The following is a 19321-nucleotide window of genomic DNA, read 5'->3' as shown; positions in this document are numbered from 1 at the left end:
AACTTTACTCACAATGCAATGCTATACATATGTAAACTCCACTGAGACTTTACCTTCCAAAGTATAGTTAAGGCTGCGTGGAATAATCAAACGTCCTGCATCATTGGAGGATTACAGTGAGACTGCATATTGGAATAAAATGGAGAACCAATCTAAATAAATCAATTCCATCAGGAATGAGGAAGAGTATTTGTAGATTTCTGCTGCAGCATATGCTTAAATAAACACTGCCTTGTGTGAATGAGACTTTCTGCCATGGCAGAAAAGTTTCAGATTCTTTGGTGACAGCAATAAGTTATTGGATTCTGGGGCAGTAGGTGCCTTGAGACATTTCTGATTCTACTGTTATTACTGTTGTAACTGAAATCCTTTTCTTGATCAATTTTTAATTATTCTTCAGATTTATCACCTGAAAAATTAAGTGTGGCTCACAGTTAGATAGTAAAAATAGTTTGCGGTATCTTTGGTTTTAATTCAAAGATATATCCGTTTTAATCTGTAGAATCAGTACGTAGAGAGATCTTGTAGCACCTTTGAGACTAACTGAAAGAAAGAAATTGGCAACATGAGCTTTCGTAGACTTCAGTCTACTTCCTCAGATGCATTTGGTGGAGTGGAAGCCAGGCACAGACATATATATGCCATTGGTATGTGATGATGTCAATTCAAATTCCATATCCTTTGTGTAAGGAAATGAAGTTGCAGGTGAAATCAACCTTGTTTTGGACTTTCAATGGGTTCTGTTTTTTACTACCTGAGGAGGTTACACCTTGGCACAGTTGAGAAATGCCCATAGGCAAGCTAGTCCAGCATGGTATTCCTGCAGCTGCAAGCCAGATGCCAATAGGAAGTCCACAAGCAGAGCATGAGTGCTGTAGCCCCCTTACATTCCCTGGAACTAGTTCTGAGGGAAATATCAAAAATAATATATAACCATCATGATTAGTAGCCAATGATAGCCTTATCCTCTGTGAATTTGTGTAATCTCCTTGTGACAACTTGACACACTGCTAGATCTCTCAGATACCTTACACCAGTGATGGAGAACCTTTTTAAGGTCATGTGCTGGGGGCGGGGCTTCTACCCCAGGATGGGGGCTGGGTGCCGGGGCAGGGCTTCTGCCCTCCGGGGGGGGGGGCTTCTGCCCCATTTTCAGAGGGAGGGAGCCTCTGGCTCCTCCCCCGGCCTTTGCCGGCCCCTGAGGGTCCCTCCTGGGGCTGTCAGAGGCCGGCAAAAGGGTCCTCGCCCTTCCTTCGCTCGCTGCAAAAGGGCACGCGTCCCATCCGCCGCCTCCTCGGCCTCCGCTCGCCGTGAAAGGGCTCCGCGGAGCCCTTTCCCGGCAAGCCGGGAGGAGGAGGAGGAGGCTGGGCACGCCTCCAGTGGGAGGCCCAAAAATGGTAGGGAGGAGGTGGAACGGGCACGCACCCGTTCCTCCTTCTCCCTGGCGAAATCGCACCGCGTGCCACCTGTGGCAAGCGTGCAACGGGTTCACCATCACGGCCTTACACTGTGTGCCACCGGTTTATTATGTGACCAACTGGTTTTCTCAGATGCCAGCACAATGGGTCTTTCAGATCCCACCTGATTGGCACTAATTCATATGTGACAGAGATCTCACTCACTAACTGAAGTGTCTTTAATAATACTTGTTCTTATTACTTTTGGTAGTGTGCTTGTTGTTAACTGTAAATTATTTCAGGCAGCTCATTGTTGAACACAAAGACATGAACTTTATTTACATTCAGAACTTATTATTGTATCTTTCTTGGAGGATGGTTCTCAAGCTTGTGTTACTGTATTCAAATTACTTCAATTGTTACAAATTCACTATGTTTATGTTCCCTCACTGACTTAGGCCTGGTACAGATGGGCAGGAAGGGGTGGCGAGACACCACCCCTTTCTGCCATGGATCGGTGCTACGGCAAACGCACACAGCTGCACCGATCCGGCCTCTGCAGAGCACAAAACGGAGCTGTTTTTTCCAGCTCCTTTTTGTGCCTCTGAAGAGGTGCCATAGCCTCTGGTGGGTGGGGTGATCATGCTCCTTTGGTGCAGTCCTGTTTGGGCGCTGCATCAAAGGGACATCATCAACGTGCGCACCATCTTAACAGGCATGTGCAAGTATGGCGCCCAGACAGCGCGGGAGGCGTGTGAGCATGGGGACACTCAGCCCTCACCCTGCCCACAGACCAGCACTTTTCACCTGTCTGCATCGGGCCTTAGTTCACATAAAACTTACATCCAGCTTCCTTAACTGTTAACCTCACAGATTACTTGTTACACTCTGGATACACACAACTCAGCTCTATTATATATCCACTCCTCAGGCGGTTTGTAATATTTTCCCCATCCTTCCTGGCTGTAAATCCCTCAGGATCCTGACACACTCTCTTTAATACTTGACTACCTTCTATTAATGATAGATAGCATTTGTATCTAGTTTTTTATTTTGTATTTTATTTATTTATTTCATTTATATGCTACCTTCCTCCCAGAGAAGGACCCAAGATGGCTTCCAGAAGTAGTAAATTAAAAATGTTTACAATAAAATGTAAACCAGTTAAAATCACCTCATGAAACGCATTAATATCATTATTTTAAAATAACAAACTGTTTAAAAGATAAATGAAACATCCCCAATAAAAATGTATGAAAATTTGTTACCCCCTCTTCATATCTATCCCTTTTTGGTTTTCTTTCTTTATGCTATGTTTTTGTTATGAATTTTTTAGAATAAAAGAATGAACTAATTAAATTAAGATTGCTTCTAATTTAGGCTTTCTCTGTACAGTTATCCTACCTCAGTCACAGAGTTTTATCTTCCATTTGTCACCTTCCTATGTTCTCCTATCACTTCCATTTCACAGAGAAAAAGACAGAACAGGTCCATGGTGTCTTTTGAGTGATAGCATCAGGAGCCTTCTGTCTAGAAGTACCCTAAGTTTCACCCAAAGAAAACAAGTGTCCTTGTCTAGGGTTATAGTATTAGAAATAAATTTTACAGTCACTTGGCTTCAAAAACAGGTTTCTATCAAATATATCCCCATTTTTCATATTTCTTCTAACAAAATGGTTGCTGTGTAAAATATACTTTAATAGCAAGTCTGTTTTCTTTCCCAACTGCTCTTTGATTAAGAGATAACATGTATTTGTGTAGCTACAATATGTTACTGTGTAAATAACACTTCGTAAATCAGTAATGACATATGCTCATTTAACTGTAACTTCTGTGCTTAAACACAGCCCCATCAAATCTGCACATGCTTGTTAGAACAAACTTACTTAATGATACATAAATAAAAAATACTTAACATTCTAAGCAATGTGGTATATTTTTAAAAAACCCCTCAGAGGACTACAAGATCCAATTTTAGAGGGATTTTGCATACATCATGGATTATGTTGTTAATAGTTGCACAGTAGTAGTTCTTCAAAATTGTACACTATCTTAGAGATCTATAAGATGCCATAGTTGGTGTTGCATTGATAATTAAGAGGGTGTGGGGTTAAGCTTCATTAACTGTTGTGGGATTGTGCCTTTGGTTTTATTATGCCCTAGAGAATGGAGAAAGGAGAGGTCAAGCAATTAGAACCTGATTTTATTTAGTGCATTAACCGAAGAAGACAGAACAATGTAGCAATTGACACAAGGAGCAGAGATTCCTGACATATATGAGGAATATAGTTTCTGATGAAAAAATGAAAGATTTCTTGAATACAGTGGCAAGTATTGTTTTCCTGTGATAAAGAATTATGAAAGCATATGGTATTTTAACTATAGTAGCCCTTGATTTTCTTTCCTGCATATTTTTGTTACAAGTCTTTCAGCTGAGAGAAAGTAAATATTTTAGTGACAATAGTAAGTTCAAAGAACATGATTGATTCTTGATCCTTCCTTGCTTTCCAGAGAAAAATCCATGGAACACATGGTCTTTCCCCCTTCTCCCCATTGCAGTACATGAATGAGCCTTCTTTCTAGAATCATGAGGGAGAAATGGGACTCTTTTGAGGTTTTTGTGGGTTCCTGTGTGGGGGCATCCTAATCATGCATCTAAGAATTGTACCATTTCATTTCCTTCAAATATAATATTTATTGATTGATTGTATTTCTATCCCACCTTTGCCCCAAAATGGGATTTGGTTGTTGTCACTATATTAAACTGCCAAGAAAGTTTAAAGACTCTCTGATATTTTAACTTAGTTTTCCTCTTTCATCTGCATCACTGAAAGTGTTTGTCTGTTTATAGTTAATATTCAATTGACCGGAATACATAGAGAGATTTGTGTGTAATGGTGTTATTTTTCCTTTCCTTGGTTTTTGTTTACTACTCTATTTATAGCCAGCCCTTCCCTTAAGGAACTAATGGTGGCATACATGGTTCCCCGACTTCCCTCATTTTATGCTTACAACAGTCCTATGAAGTTTGTTAGACTGACAGATGGTGAGTAGCCCAAGGTCATTCTGTGAGCTTCATGGCTGAATGACCATTCCTAGTCTGACACTAGACACTACACCAAGCTGGCATACTTTTGAACAACTAATTCCAGCACTCACAAATATGCATAGATTTCTTGTTTTTAATGCCATTTCAAGAATGAACTATAGATGTTTTTGGTTATCAGACCTTTGGTAAGCAGTGGTAGTTTATTTCTGAAGATTGTAATTCATGTTTCCTTTCTACGTTAATCAACATAGGCCAATTAGACTAAAATGCTAAAGTCATCTGGGGCATATGCTGCTGATTTACTTAATTTGTTTTTATAAACTACTCATTTACCTCTGCTTGCCCACTTCACATAATCTGAGGTTGATTGTGGGATATGTCAGGCTGCTGAAAGATACTTGAGGGTGGTCATTTCATATGTGCATCAAATGTCATCCTGTAATGTAACTGTCTACATTCTGAGATATATATATGGGCACAAATCAAATAATCATCAGCATGGTTGCTGTATGATAGCAGGGAGTTCAAAGAAGTACTGCTAGTAGAAACAGGAAGGCTATTTAAGCAGAGACTGAAATAAAGTATTACTTGTGACTAATATCCATACAATTTTAGGATCTCTGGTTACCTTTGCTACAGTATGACAGGGATCATAGTCATTCTAAGTGTCCCTTATTTATTGTGTGAGAGTAAAGAAAACAACCAGTAGCTTCAGGAGTTAAATGAGCGGCTACATGGAATTTGCAATAATGATTATCTCTTCCAGAACAATTGGCTCTGGCTACCCTGAATTGTTTTGTGTATGCCATACTGTTATTTTTTGTTTTAGTTCAAGTGTTTCAGGCATTTCGCAGAAAATGAAGGTAGTTTTGTTAAATACATCACCTCAGAAACTTAATTTAAATCAGATTAATGTTGTTGTTCTTATTTGTATCCCACTTTTCTCCCAAAATTGGGATTCAAAGTTGCTTGCAGTTTTAAAAGCACAGTACAATTAAAAACAAAAAGACCATTAAAATGGAATGAAACTATTACATTTTTAAAACAAATGACTTGTTAAAAAATAGAATACAATTAAAACAGATAAAAGCACTTAAAAGCCATATGCTTTAAAACAGTACAACACTCCCAGAACATTCTTAAAAACTCTTTTTAAGTGCCTGTCTGCACAGGAATGTCTTAGCCTGATGGCAGAAAGACAACTAAAAGAGGGAGCCATCCTTGCCTCTCTGGGCAGGGAATTCAAGAGTCTAAGCGCAGCCACGGAATAGGCTCTCTCTTGTGTCCCCACCAAACTGTGCTTGCAATGGTGGTGGCCCTGAGAGAAGGGCCTCTCTATTTTAATGTACTATTATTAGCTTATTAGGTTATACAGTGCACCCACATCATATGCGGCTTTCAGCATACGTTGAAAGCCGTGCAGGGAGAAGGGGTGGCGTGTCCCATAAGGAACCATGGGGCACACACCTATGGAGCATGTGCACCGCCGCATCACCGTGTGCACGAGCCCTCCTTCCAACTGTCATCTTCTGACCTGGGAGGGAGTGAAAGGACAGGCCCAACGCCTTCAGGCCCGGCCTCGATTAAGAAAAGGAGCCCTCCCTCCAGTCCATCTGCCTTGGTCTAGGCCTCGGAGAGAGAAAAAAAGGCTGGCCCCCCCCCCCCCCCCCCCCCCATTCCCTTCTCCTTTTGTGTCTTTTTAGATTGTAAGCCTGAGGGCAGGGAACCGTCTGTTATCCCCTCTAGGAGTCCTAGTAAACCTCAAGTTGAACATGTGTCATGTGATGCAGCAGCTAAAAAAGGCCAATGCAAGGGAAGTAATAGTGCCACTCTATTCTGCTTTGGTCAGGCCCCACCTGGAATACTGTGTCCAGTTCTGGGCACCACAGTTCAAAAAAGATGTTGACAAGCTGGAGCGTGTTCAGGGGAGGGCAACCAAAATGGTGAAGGATCTGGAAAACATTCCTTCTGAGGAGAGAATTAGGGAGCTGGGTATGTTTAGCCAGGAGAAAATATATTTAAGAGGTGATATGATAGCTCTGTTTAAGTTTTTGAGGAGATTTCATATTGAGGAAGGAGCAAGCTTGTTTTCTGCTTCTCCAGAAAATAAGATCTGGAGCAATAGAATCAAACTAGAGGGAAAGGGATTCCACCTAAACATTAGGAAGAACTTTCTCAAAGAGTGAGATGTTCAGCAGTGGAACACACTCCCATGGAGTGTGTTGGAGTCTCTTTCTTTAGAGGTCTTTAAGCAGAGGCTGGATGGCCATCTGCTGGGGATGCTTTGATTGTGATTTCCTGCATGGCAGAGGGTTGGACTGGATGGCCCTTGTGGACTCTTCCTACTCTGTGATTCTATGATTCTGCAATTCTGAAGACAGGATGGTTATTATTTGAGTTTAAAGAGTGATAAAATTTAACCAATGATTGTATTTGGTTGTGATAATGAAATTACTGCTTACTTGAAGAACAAGTACTTTTATTTTATACTACTGGCAAACCATCCTATGAAATTCAGTATATATTTATGTCTGAGTCTAGAAATTTAGTCCAAATGATGGGCTAAGATTGCACATGTCACTACTCAAAGAAGGGCATTCAGTAATAAGGAACTGCACTTTGAATGTGTGATGGAGTCACTGGGGCAGACTTGATTTCCTAACAGTGCTGGCTCAGGCTGGCTATAGGGGATGGGGCTGTCATGGAGGAGTAGATATAAAAGGGGGGAGCGAGTGATGGTTGAAAGGCAGAGAACAGTTCAGAGGAAGAAGGGAACAGTTTAGTTTAGAAGAGTTTAGTGGAATGCTCAGTTAGAGCTCTGTTGAGAGAGTAAAGAGAGTTAGGCAGATGAGTGAAGTCAGAGAAGATTACTGTATAGAATTTGAGTGGGAAATTCCCTGGAACTGTTGATTTATTGTAACCATTGTAACCATACCATCTGTGAAAGTATCCTACATAAGCTACATTCTTGCTACATGTTATTAAATAAAGTAAATGTTTGTTTGTTAAAAAAGAAGCTTCTGCCTGAGTGAATTCACAACCGTATAGACACGGGTAATATGCTACCAAAGATATCAAATTTATAAGAAGAGGACACTGGGGATCCTAGTTCTTATACATTTAAGGAAAGTGTATTAAGGGTGGATGTTAAGCAAGTATCATTCATGAGGAGTCTTCAGATGTTTCTGAGGTAAAAAGGTAGCCTAGTGACAGAAGGATTTAATAATAGATTTCTGTATATTTTTCAGCTTTTCTGAAAAAGTTATCACATTAAAGTTAAAGGCTGCAATCACTGATAAAGTAGTCACCATTTTTTTTTTTGCTTTATTTTTAAATCTATTGACATGTGCATGTTTTCTTAGCCCTGCCTGCATCTGGTCACCTGCCCTCACACTTCACATAGCCACCATTTAACATAGTTCCCTCCTCATCCTTCCAGCCTTTAGAATGAGCGCAAACAGTTATGCCTGCCAGAATTTTGTAAGTTCTTTGGCATCATTTTCCTTTCCTTTATCATTTACATTTTTGTTACATGCCTCTAAGTTTTACCTTCAACTTATCCATGGGTCATATCAAAATCCATAATGGTGACAGCCATTCTGAGCACTATACTTGCCGCTATAGGAACAAGGCCTCCTTGACGCACCTTTCAAGACATTAAAAGCGCCATTCAAACAGTATTCATTCGGCTGACCTTGCCTCCATCCAACAAGGTCACACATTGGCTGACCGAATTTTTCCTAAATGAAATAAATCTTGGGACCAGGCTGTATCTCAACCTGTTCAAGTCCACATTACCTCCCCTGGTACAAAAGGAAAATCTGTTCCTTCTGCCACAGTTGCTGTTGTTAGTGAGACCACCTGTCTTTCCATAATGTCTGGGATTTTAGGGTCTGGATCCTACTCGGATCCAGTGGAGGTCAGCTCTATGGACCCTTCCTCCCCAACTGACAATATCAAGGCATTTGTGTATCAGATGCTTCAAATGGCCAAATCTTTGGATATCAAAGCCCAACAACATCTCACTCCAATTGAAGAGCCAATTTTCTAATGCATCCGATCGCAAGCAACTACTGCCAATGTTTCTGTACCTCATGGAAGTCGTTTGGAAGTCTTGGTCAACACCTTTGTCCAAGGTAGGCCTTGCCATCCGGCCTCCCTAAAGGAACTGATCCCTTCCCACAAGGCATCTGACTCCATCCTGGCCTCTGAGCGGGAGAGAGGGTGGGCCGATGCCATCAGGACTATCCTTAAGATACAGAGCCCTCCATCTGCCCATCTGCCTTGGTCCAGGCCTCAGAGGGAGAGAAGAATGCTGGACCTGATCCTCTCCCCCCCACACCATTCCATTCTCCTTTTGTGTTGTGCCTTCTTAGAGTGTAAGCCTGAAGGCAGGGAACCGTCTAATTAAAAGATTTTATGTACAGTGCTGTGTAAATTTACAGCGCTATATAAATAAAGCTTAATAATAATAATAATAATAATAATAATAATTCCATCCACTACTAGCAAGTTAGAGATTCTCTAAAAAGTTGATGGTTCAGCCATTCCTCTTGTGGAACAGCATCCAAAATCTAATACCATCATTTCCTGTGCTGCTTCACAGCATCTGCATTCTACTCCTGCAGATAAAGAGAGCAAGAAGCTTGATGCAATGGAGACAAAAGTTTACTCTTCGATAGCTCTAGCTTCCAAGCTATCCAACTACATGGGGATCTACAATCAATATGATTTCTTTCCTTAAGCTCATAGAAGACCATAGAGTGGTTTCTCTTCTGCAGTTGGAAGCACACAAGGTTATCAGATCATGACAAATCTACAGCGCTATATAAATAAAGCATGATGATGATGATGATGATGATGATGATGATGATGATGATGATGATGGCTTAATGCATCACTGACTGTGGGAGCAAGATTGTGGTCAGTGCAGTAACTCTCCATTGCCACACATGGTTTTCATCATCAAGCCTTTCCATCATCAATTCAATTATGTTGGCCTGTTTAATTTGGAGACTGATTCCTAGCCAGAGCACATCCGCAAGATGCAATCCACTGTGAAGAAGTTTGGTTTCAATCCATTTGTGCAGTCTTCTTCAAAATTTCGGTACGGAGCCCACAAGTACCGTATTTTCCAGCGTATAAGACGACTGGGTGTATAAGACGACCCCCAACTTTTCCAGTTAAAATATAGAGTTTGGGATATACTCGCCGTATAAGACTACCCCTCTTCCAACGCACACCAAATAAAAATTATGTCAGATTTGATTTCAATATGGTAATTTTAATTCAAATACTTATGACATGCAGGTACTTAGCAGGAAAACTTGTTGTATACAAAGCCTGGTTGGATTGGTCAGCTCTCCCTGCTTGCCCAGCCCTCCCTGTCTCCAAGACTATCAGAGAGGTAGTGCAAACATGGCTCTTTTTCCATACCTCAGGTGTCCTGGACACCTGCAGCTTGCTTCGCCCTTCACTTACACCTTCCTGGTGAGACACGCCCTCGCCTCGCCATCAGGACCACATTAAGTCATTTCTTTCCACGAATCCTAGTGAGTGGATTTTCTTCTACTGTACTTGTACAGCGCCGCCCTTGCTGCTTTCATATGGTCGCCGCATACAGTGGGGATGCAGCCGTGGCCGTTTTTGATCTCCCCCCACCATATGCGGCAGCCACAGATTCTCCCAGTCTGGCTTAGAAGTTTCAGCACCTGCCCTATAAGACAACACCTGGCTTATAAGACGACCCCTGACTTTTGAGAAGATTTTCCTGGGTTAAAAAGTAGTCTGATACGCCAGAAAATACAGTATGTGCAATACTAAAAAAAACCTTACAGCCACTCAAAATCATGATTTCAATACAGTTACCAACCATCTGCATCAGTTCATCCAAAATATAAGATCTACTGCCAAAAAATATGGCAGGCCTTTGCCGTCTCAATCGCTATCCAGATGATGATTCTTGTACTTCTACTTCCTGATCTTGATACCCTTCCCATTCTTCAACCTCTTCTGAAAAGCATCAAATATCCTCTTCCAAGTACCGCCTGTTTTTCAGGAAAAATAAGCAGGATCAGGAAAAGAGATGTCTTTGACTCTTCTAGCCCTCTTCTTCCCACACTGTCTCCAATCTTTGGCAACGACTGGCACAGTACCATCATGCTTTGAGCTACAGATACCATTGACATCTGGGTCCTCGAGGTTGTCAGCAAGGGTTATGCCATCAACTTTGAGGAGTCTCCTCTGATGGGGATAATATAAGTCTCTTTTTTGATGTTTTGACTAAATCACTACCTTGTTTGAAAAGGGTGTTTTTGAATCTGTCCCTCGGGCATTGTTCCATTGGACAAAGGTTTCTCCTGATAGTTCATTGTCAGCAAGAAGGATGGAGGTCTTTGTCCTATTCTGGACCTGAGAAATGCCAACATCTACATTCCACCCAGGCATTTCAGGATGATAAAGCTTTCATCCATCCTTGCCCTGTTGCAAAGAGGAGACTGGTTTGTGACCCTCAGTCTCAAGGATGCATTTTTCAGTATTAGGATTTGATCACTGCATTAGTAATTCCTGTTGTTCTCTGTGGGAAGAAGAGTTTTCTAATTTTGTGTTCTTCCATCTGGACTTTCAATGGCACCTCAAGTATTCCTGATGTGCACGGCCATGGTTGCTGCCTGGTTGAGACAAAGATGTCTTCCTGATTGTAGACGACTGGCTCCTGGTAGCAAAATCTTGTTGTCAGCTACTGGAACACATCACTTACACCCTACGTCTTCTTGATTCTCAGGGGCTTATTGCCAATCTTGAGAAATCTTATCTTGAACCAATTCAGAGAGTGAAATTCATTGGTGTGTCCCTAGACCCTGTCACTGCAGTGGCCTTCCAGAGGACAGATTGCACACTTTGGTATGAATGATCCTGAGATATCAGTACTCTCTGTTTACCAGCTCAATTGTTTCAGGTCTTGCTAGGTCATATCGTCTCTATGACCACATTCAGTTCCCTGGTTTGTGTTCAATTTTGGCTGCTTCAGGACCGATTTCTTGCTGTGTTCAACCCTTCAGAGGAAACTCCAGACAAGAGGTTATGTATGCCTCACTATGTATCCTGATCCCTGAGCTGATTGCTCAATCTGTGGAATGTTTAGAAAGGGATGTCTTTCCTCCCATCTTAGCCATGCCTTTTGGTCATGACAGATGTATCAATGGAGAGTTGGGGCACCCACTCGAACAGACTTTCTCCCAAGAGGAATTGGCCAGACAAGAAAATCTCCTTTCAGATCAATGTACTAGAAATGTTGGTGGTGGAAAAAGCACTTCAGGCTTTCAGATCCTTCCTGCAAGGCAACATGGTTCAAGTCACTATCAACAACACTGTGATAATGTTTGACTTGAACAACTAGGGAGGAATGAGGTTTGACAATTTGCTCCTCCTAACATTACAAATTTGGGACTGGTGCATTTTGAGGAACATCTTCTTTCTGGCTATACATGTGCCAGGAGAAGAAAACATTTTGGGAGACGATCTCAGCAGGTCCTTGGATTCATGTCATGAATCCGGACACTCTTCATTGAAACTTCCATCAATGGGGCACTCCACAGAACAATCTCTTTGCAAGACCAGTGAACAAGCAATGTCATCAGTACTTCTCCAAAACCCAGAAGGATGGATTGCGAGGGAATACCTTCCTCTTCTGTTGGAACAGTCCCTTAGCTTATGTATTTGCTCCCTTCCCAATTATCACAAATAATAATAATACTTTTATTTATTTTTTCCTGCCTCTCCCAGGTGGATCGAGGCGGGATTACAGTCCGTTAAAACCCATACATCAATAATAAAATACATATAAAATGCATCAATAAAAAATAATACAATTATTCTTAAAACTAACTCATCATCAAGTGGAAATGCAGTAGATTCGTACAATGGTCTGGAGGTGTTTCTTACACAAGGTCAGGTGTGTAAGCTCGCTGACACCCAGCTAAGAAAAGATCCTGATGACACTATGGTGGTGAAGACAACCATGGTTCACACCACTTTTACACTTGACTTGGTGAACCTATCAGCATCTACCGTGCCAGCTCAACCTATTTACCATATACGAGGAGCAGGTTCATCATTTGGACATTAAAACCTTGCATCTGACCACTTGGAGGACATGTCCCTAGTGGCGCTACTTCCTTGAATTTGAAATGCCATTAAAGCCACACACAAAACATCCGTGTGAAGGTCCTATTCCTACAAGCAGGAGAAGTTTGTAGCTTCCCTTTCATCAAAACAACTATCTCCATCGTGAGCTCAAATTCAGCATGCACTCAGTTTTCTCCTGTCACTCTCCAATTTGGGTCTTTCTTCATCTTTGATCAAGTGTTACCTTGAAGCTATCTCTTCTTGCTTTCAGTTGCCTGGCCATCCTTTCTGCTTTCACAACCCAATGGTGACTAAAGTTCCTCAGTATACAAAAATTTGCACCCACCTGTTCAGCTTAGAACATGTCTTTTCTCAACTGGCTTCCCATGGCATCCTGCGACCTCAGATTACTCACCTGGAAAACTGCTTTCCTGGTGGCGATTACTTTTGGAAGAAGAGGTGGTGAAATCTGTGTGCTAAGAATCAATATGCCTTACCCATGCTTTAACCAGAATGAAATTGTCCTCCAACTTGACATTTCCTTTCTGTGGAAGATTGTTTTGTCCTTTCATCTTAATTAGGACATTGTTTTTCCTACCTTTATGCAAAACCTTACTTCTGATTTTGAATGTGTTCTGCATTCCCAGGATGTCTGTAGAGCCCTAGCTCTAGAATACATTGTACATCAAACTCAAGGAAGACAAACAGACATTTTGTTCGCTACTCAGATTCAAAGCTAGGCCACCCAATTTTGATGCAATGGTTTTTGAAACGGACTGACAAATCATCTTGCCTACAAACTGTCTAGAAAAAATTGGCTGTTCGAATCTGACCTCATTCTACCAGAGAGGTAGTTGCCTCTTCTGCATTCTTGAGTGGTATACCTTTAGACAATGTTTGCAAGACTGCAGTGTGGTCACAACTGATGACATGTATAACTCTTTACAGACTGCATGCTTGGTCCTGAGCTGAATCAGCCTTTGAAAGGGCAGTTTACATTTTAGATTGAAGTAAAGTTAGTATCATTATGCTTTCTGAATAATGCAATATGGTATTGTTTTCATAAAGATTTATTGTTCACATGTTAACTGGTTGTGCTGCTAGCTTGACATCCCCACCTCCTTGTTTGAGTAGCTTGCTAGTATCCCAGTTATGTAAATCACAGAGGCTGTGAAGGAGAAGGACAGGTTGCATACCTGTAACTATAGTTCTTCAAGTGGTCATCTGTGAATTCACACAAACCCATCCATCCACCCCTCTCATTTCTCCTGCATTTGTATTTCTCGGAATGCTGCTATGTGGTATCCTTGGGAACTGAGGTAAATGAACAGAAACACTAATGATAGGACTGGGGTGGACAGAGCTACTGCCAAAAATCTTGCCTAGCTATTTTATAAGGTTCTGAAAATGCTTTGCACAGGGGCAGGGATACCCAGTTGTCTGAATTCACAGACGATCATTCAAAGAACTACCGTTACAGGAAGTGGCGGGATATTATTATTATTATTATTATTATTATTATTATTATTACTATTATGTAACCTTATCCTTCCACTCCCATCTACATCACTGGTTCTAGAGAGCAGTATTGGAGATTCCTGTCTGGTTTAGGAGAGGGATTCTATCCTCTGCCTTGGTCCAGGCCTCGGAGGTAGAGAAGAACTGCTGGCCCTCATCCCCTTCCCCTCCACCACTCCCTTCTCCTTTTGTGTCGTATCTTTTTAGATTGTAAGCCTGAGGGCAGGGAACCACCTAATTAAAAGATTGTATGTTCAGCACTGTGTAAATTTACAGCGCTTTATAAATAAAGGTTAATAATAACAATAATAATATCAGAAAACGGATAACACTTGGGTCTACTTCTCCTTGTCATTTGAGCCAACTAGTCCAGTGCCTAAATGCTGTAATGGGCTTAATGAATACCAGTAAAGATAAATTGAATCCTGATGAGATAAATGATTTCTGGATGGATTGTTCTCAGTTCCATGAGTTGCATAATATACCTGCCCTCCATTTCCCTTGAAAGAGCAGGTGGTTTTCCTTTGGGAGTACTCTTAGATACAGCTTCATTGCTGGAGGCATATGTGAAATCTGTAGTTTGGCGTTTTTAGTTCCAACTTCAGATGGCCAACCAGTTGTGTGTGTGTTTTTGTTTTGTTTTGTTTTGGTATGGAGATAACGTAGTCACAATAATTCATGCACTGATAATGTCCTGTTTAAACTACTGTACTGCAATGCACTCTGTGGAGCTGCCCTGGAAGATGACAAATCTGCACAAGTACATTATTTTAAATTATCTTAAACTGTTTTAACTCATTTTAAACTGTTATTTTACATTATTTGATGTGATTTTAGTCTATCATAAATTTTACTGTTTTAAATTATTTTATATTGGTTAAATTGATTATATTGTATGCCACACTGAGCTCTTTGAATATAAGACAGGTTATATTTGGAGGGAGGGAGTGAAAATGAAATAAGAAGGTAACAATTTTTTTTTAATGTTTGTTTAAAATTTTCTATTCTTCAGCCATGCTGGAAATGTATGCAGTGTTTCAAACGTCATGCAACACCATTCTGTTTTTGTAGAAAGATTGTCTGGCAGCAAGCTGTTTTTATACCAAATAATTAAGTAGATAGGAAAAACTGCCTCTGAGTTCTTTGAGGTGGGTGACATAGTTTCTTATTGCTGATATGGGGGCAGAGGCTGTCTTAAGGTAACCTTGTGCTTTTTTTTTTCTTTTTCTTTACTCCTCCTCCTCCTCCTTCTTTGTGGAGGTTAGATTTGAATTGGGGACTTTTTGATTCACAGATCAGTGTCTTAGCTGTTACAACACACCAGTTCTCATTTAGCCTATGTTTGGGACCTTGAGTCGTGATCCCTCACTGCTTCTGGGTCACTGCATCAAAATCAAGATTGGGTGTCTTGCAAAGGTACATTCTAGCATGCTAATTGCACTTTGGCAACTCATGCCATAGAAATAGGATGCCAGATCCATTAGACAGATGCTAGGCATTCAGAAAACATGCAACACATTATCTCACACACATAATAGTCAGGGATGCCTATTAGCACAACACTTGGTCAGCTGCAGAGTCTCTGCAAGCTTTTCATCTGATTAGCAAGTTAGCATCCAATAGGTAGAATGCCTGTATATAGCAGTGCAAAACAAAAAAAGCAACCAAAACCTGTCAAGTCAGTGGATGGAAAAGTATGTTCAAATGTTTGATGCTTTATCTGCATAAACTCTTTTGGCTTTATTGGTAGTTTAAAATGCTTATAAAACACATATACCTCTTTTAAAAATATATATTTACCAGAACTATAATACATAAAGTTCAGCAAATATTAGAACATTGCTTATAATCTTTATTTGGTTGTATAATATAGTGAAATATATGTTTGTGTACTTTTAGGAATTAAACAAGCCATATTTTGTTCTTAGACATTTTATTCTTAGTTGTCCCATGTACCTTTATTTTCAGACTGTATATCAGATGCTGATACAGCATTTGGAAAATACTGGGCAGAGAGTAAGATTTTAGTTCCTTTTCATCAATATATTACAGAGTGCCATTGAAATAAATTTCCTAATATATTCTAGGAAAGTAAAGAATTAGAATTCTCAAAAATATGTAACTGATCAGTGTGAAATTCAGCATTTTTAATACTCATTTTTAATATTCTGTTTAATAATTCAATTCTCGGTAGTATTTCCATATTATATATAGTGATCACTAAATGTTAAAACATTTATGAGACTAATGGCAACACTTTATAGCACTATTGATGTTAAATGTAGAGTCTTTTCTTTACTTCTGCTTTGGGTTCTCTTAAAAAGTAGCCCCCCACATTCATCATTTTTAGTCCTGCTTAATCAGACACAGCTGTCATTCCAGAGGCAGATGATAGAGGAAGGTTGTCTACAATTTTTGAACATTTTGTTTGCATGTGTATTGTCAAGCATAGAACATGCATTGGTTTGCACAGAGTCAGAGGTCTGCAAGTGAATAAGGAGGTTGTAGATCAGAATTACTTTGCTGGTCTCCCAGACTTTGTGAAACGGAAGGAATGTCATCTGACAGGGCCTCAGTGGGAAATGATGCTGCCAGGCGTGGGACTTACCTCATATCCCTGGACCATCCTCACCAGGCTAGCAATAAGCAGAGTTATGTCAGACCTTCCTTCTGTGCTCTCCATGCCACCTCTTCCCCCAAAAAGCTTGTAGTTCTCCAGATTTCCCCCTTCTCTTCTTTATCTTTCAAGAAGGGAACTGGCTGTTTAGTGTCTAGTTTGAGTTCTCAGAACAATCCAGACTGGCTTCTGTCCCAATTGTGGTGTTTTTTTTCCAAAATCATTTTGGTGCTATGTGCTTTGAATAAAGATGCCAAAGAATCCAAACAAGGTGTCAGTCACAAAAGCATAAGATGAGTATGGGAATTCCTGTTCTATACTCTTAACAATTTTTTTGTGACTGTTAACACTATAATCCTGTACACATTTGCTTGAGAGTTAAGTCCAAAACACACTGCAGAAATAATCCAGTTTCAGACCACTTTAACTGTCCCTGGTTCAGTGTTAGAGTATCCTGGGAATTGTAGTTTATTGTGGCACCAGAGCAGTCTGATAGAGAATGCTAAATGTCTTACAAAACTACAGTTCCCAGATTTCCCTAGCATTGATCCAGGGCAGTTAAAGGTGTCTCAAACTGGATTATTTTTATAGTGTGTTTTGCACTTTAGTCCCACCAAAATCAATGAAACTGACGTTGGCTAAGTAGCTATGGGTCCGAACAGACAGGCCAAAATAAAGCTGCTTCGGGTAACTTTAGAGAAATGCTATTTAAATGCTGCATGCGTCCTAAGAGGCCGAAAGCCATGCCAAAGCTACACTCCAGTCCTAAGGGCTGGAGCGCAGCTTTGGCACCACCACTGGACTCTTAAGATGTGTGTGTCATTTAAACAGCATACCTCCAAAGTGACCCGAAGCAGCTTTATTTTGGCCTATCTGTTTGGGCCCTATATATGTCATAGATTTGTGGAGGTGACAGCTCCCTTGTAGGCTACCATAAAGGTATTCCCAACAGATGACTGTTCAGCCTCTGCCTAAGACTTCCATTGAGAGAGCTTATTCCCCCTGCCCCTATTAATTAGGTCTGTTGTCAGTCAGCTCCTGTCAATCAAAAGCTTTTCTTAGTGTTCATCACAAATCTAACTTCCTGAATTTAAGCCTGCAGCAGCAGAAAACAAGTCTTGTCCTCTTTGAAGTGGTAACTATTTGGATATCTAAAAAGTACTGTTATGCCTCCTCCCACCCCCCACACACTTTTCTGTTATCCAGACAAACATACTAAGTCCTTCCCTTTTCCATATAGAACATTTTCAGATTCCTCGGACTATGTTTGTGGCTCTCCTCTGAACCTATTCCAATTTGTATTCTTAAACTGTGACAACTTAAAGTGCAGTGCCCAAACCGGAAGCAGTCCTTTGGCTGAGCCATACCATACTGCTGATTTGTGATCAGTTTGTGATTAGCTGTAATCCCAAGAGCCTTTCTACATGTATTTCTCCCAAGCCAGGTATCCCTTGTTTATATATATGCATTTTATTTTATTTTTTATTTTGCCTCACTTCAGATCTTCTTTTTGTTGTTGTTGTTGAATTTCAACTTGAACTGCTGTCCTGTCAGTCATTTTAAATTTTATTCTTATCTTCTGTAATGTTATTGATCCATCCCAATTTTGTGGTGTTTGCAAATTTGATGAAGAGTACCAAGCTCAATGGCCTCTCACACAAAGTGTTACTCTGGCTTGATAAGCAACCTATTTATGAACACTCTTTGAGTATTGCTTTTGAACTAGTTGTATATCCATCTGATAATACTACAGTCTAGCCTCTGTTTAAGAAATTTTATCACATACTGTACTTGTTAAATCAAGATAAAGTATGGCCACAGCATCCTTGTAGCCCACTAAGCTAGTCACCTAGTCATAAGGTTAGCCTGACAGGATTTATTATTGAAAGATCTATGCTGGTTTGTGCTGATTATTGCATTGTTTGTTAAGATTCCTACAAACTACTTCCTTTATCATTTGTTCTATTACTATGGTCAGTTCTATTATTCTAGTTTTCCTTTTCTGAAGGTTCAGACATTTTCCTGTCTCCAGTTTTATGCCATCTCACCCATTCTCCATGTTTTTTCAAATATTATAGAATTTCTGAGGATATATAAGAGGAAGTACCTTTAGTATCATTAAGTGAAATAGGAATATGTTTGTTCTGTCTTCCTTAATGTTAATTACTTATTTTACTTAAAATTTTGGACCAAAACAGCTCATCTAAAATATTGTATTATTTTTATTCAGGAACTTCCATCACCTTTAATAGATAGTTCTGTGAATGTAATGGAGGAAGAAGAAGCAAGATCTGTGATGTCCAGGCAAGATTCCCAGGAATCTATGAGAATAGCCTGGCGTTACCAGAACATACCAAAACTGGAGGTAAATTGTATTTCATAGTACTGTATTCTCAGGATATGTATAGGTTAAATTATAAATATTGGTGACTAAAAATACATCAAATTGATTACACCATTTAGCGCAGAGATGGACAATTGCCATGGGTGGACAGCTGTATTTGGAGGACCCTACCTCAAAACACTGTTGTTATGTTGCTCAAAAAAAAGGGGGGGGGGGGGGGGTCAATCTTGCCATTTTTTTTTCCAGGGTCCTGAGCCATTTTTGAAACA

At 40.3% G+C, this 19321-nt stretch overlaps 1 protein-coding gene across 1 annotated transcript in view; it reads left to right on the top strand.

Annotated features, from left to right (window-relative positions):
* ELP4 (elongator acetyltransferase complex subunit 4) overlaps positions 1-19321 on the top strand; it is a 226484-nt gene that overhangs the window by 23648 nt on the left and 183515 nt on the right. Inside the window, 1 exon segment of the mRNA XM_042475388.1 lies at positions 18937-19073. Coding sequence (XP_042331322.1) covers positions 18937-19073 — 137 coding nt within the window.

Source organism: Sceloporus undulatus, chromosome 1 (genome assembly GCF_019175285.1).
Source record: "Sceloporus undulatus isolate JIND9_A2432 ecotype Alabama chromosome 1, SceUnd_v1.1, whole genome shotgun sequence".
Classification (NCBI taxonomy): domain Eukaryota; kingdom Metazoa; phylum Chordata; class Lepidosauria; order Squamata; family Phrynosomatidae; genus Sceloporus; species Sceloporus undulatus.
Note: the sequence above shows the minus strand (reverse complement) of the source record. Positions and strands in the feature narration are given on the sequence as shown.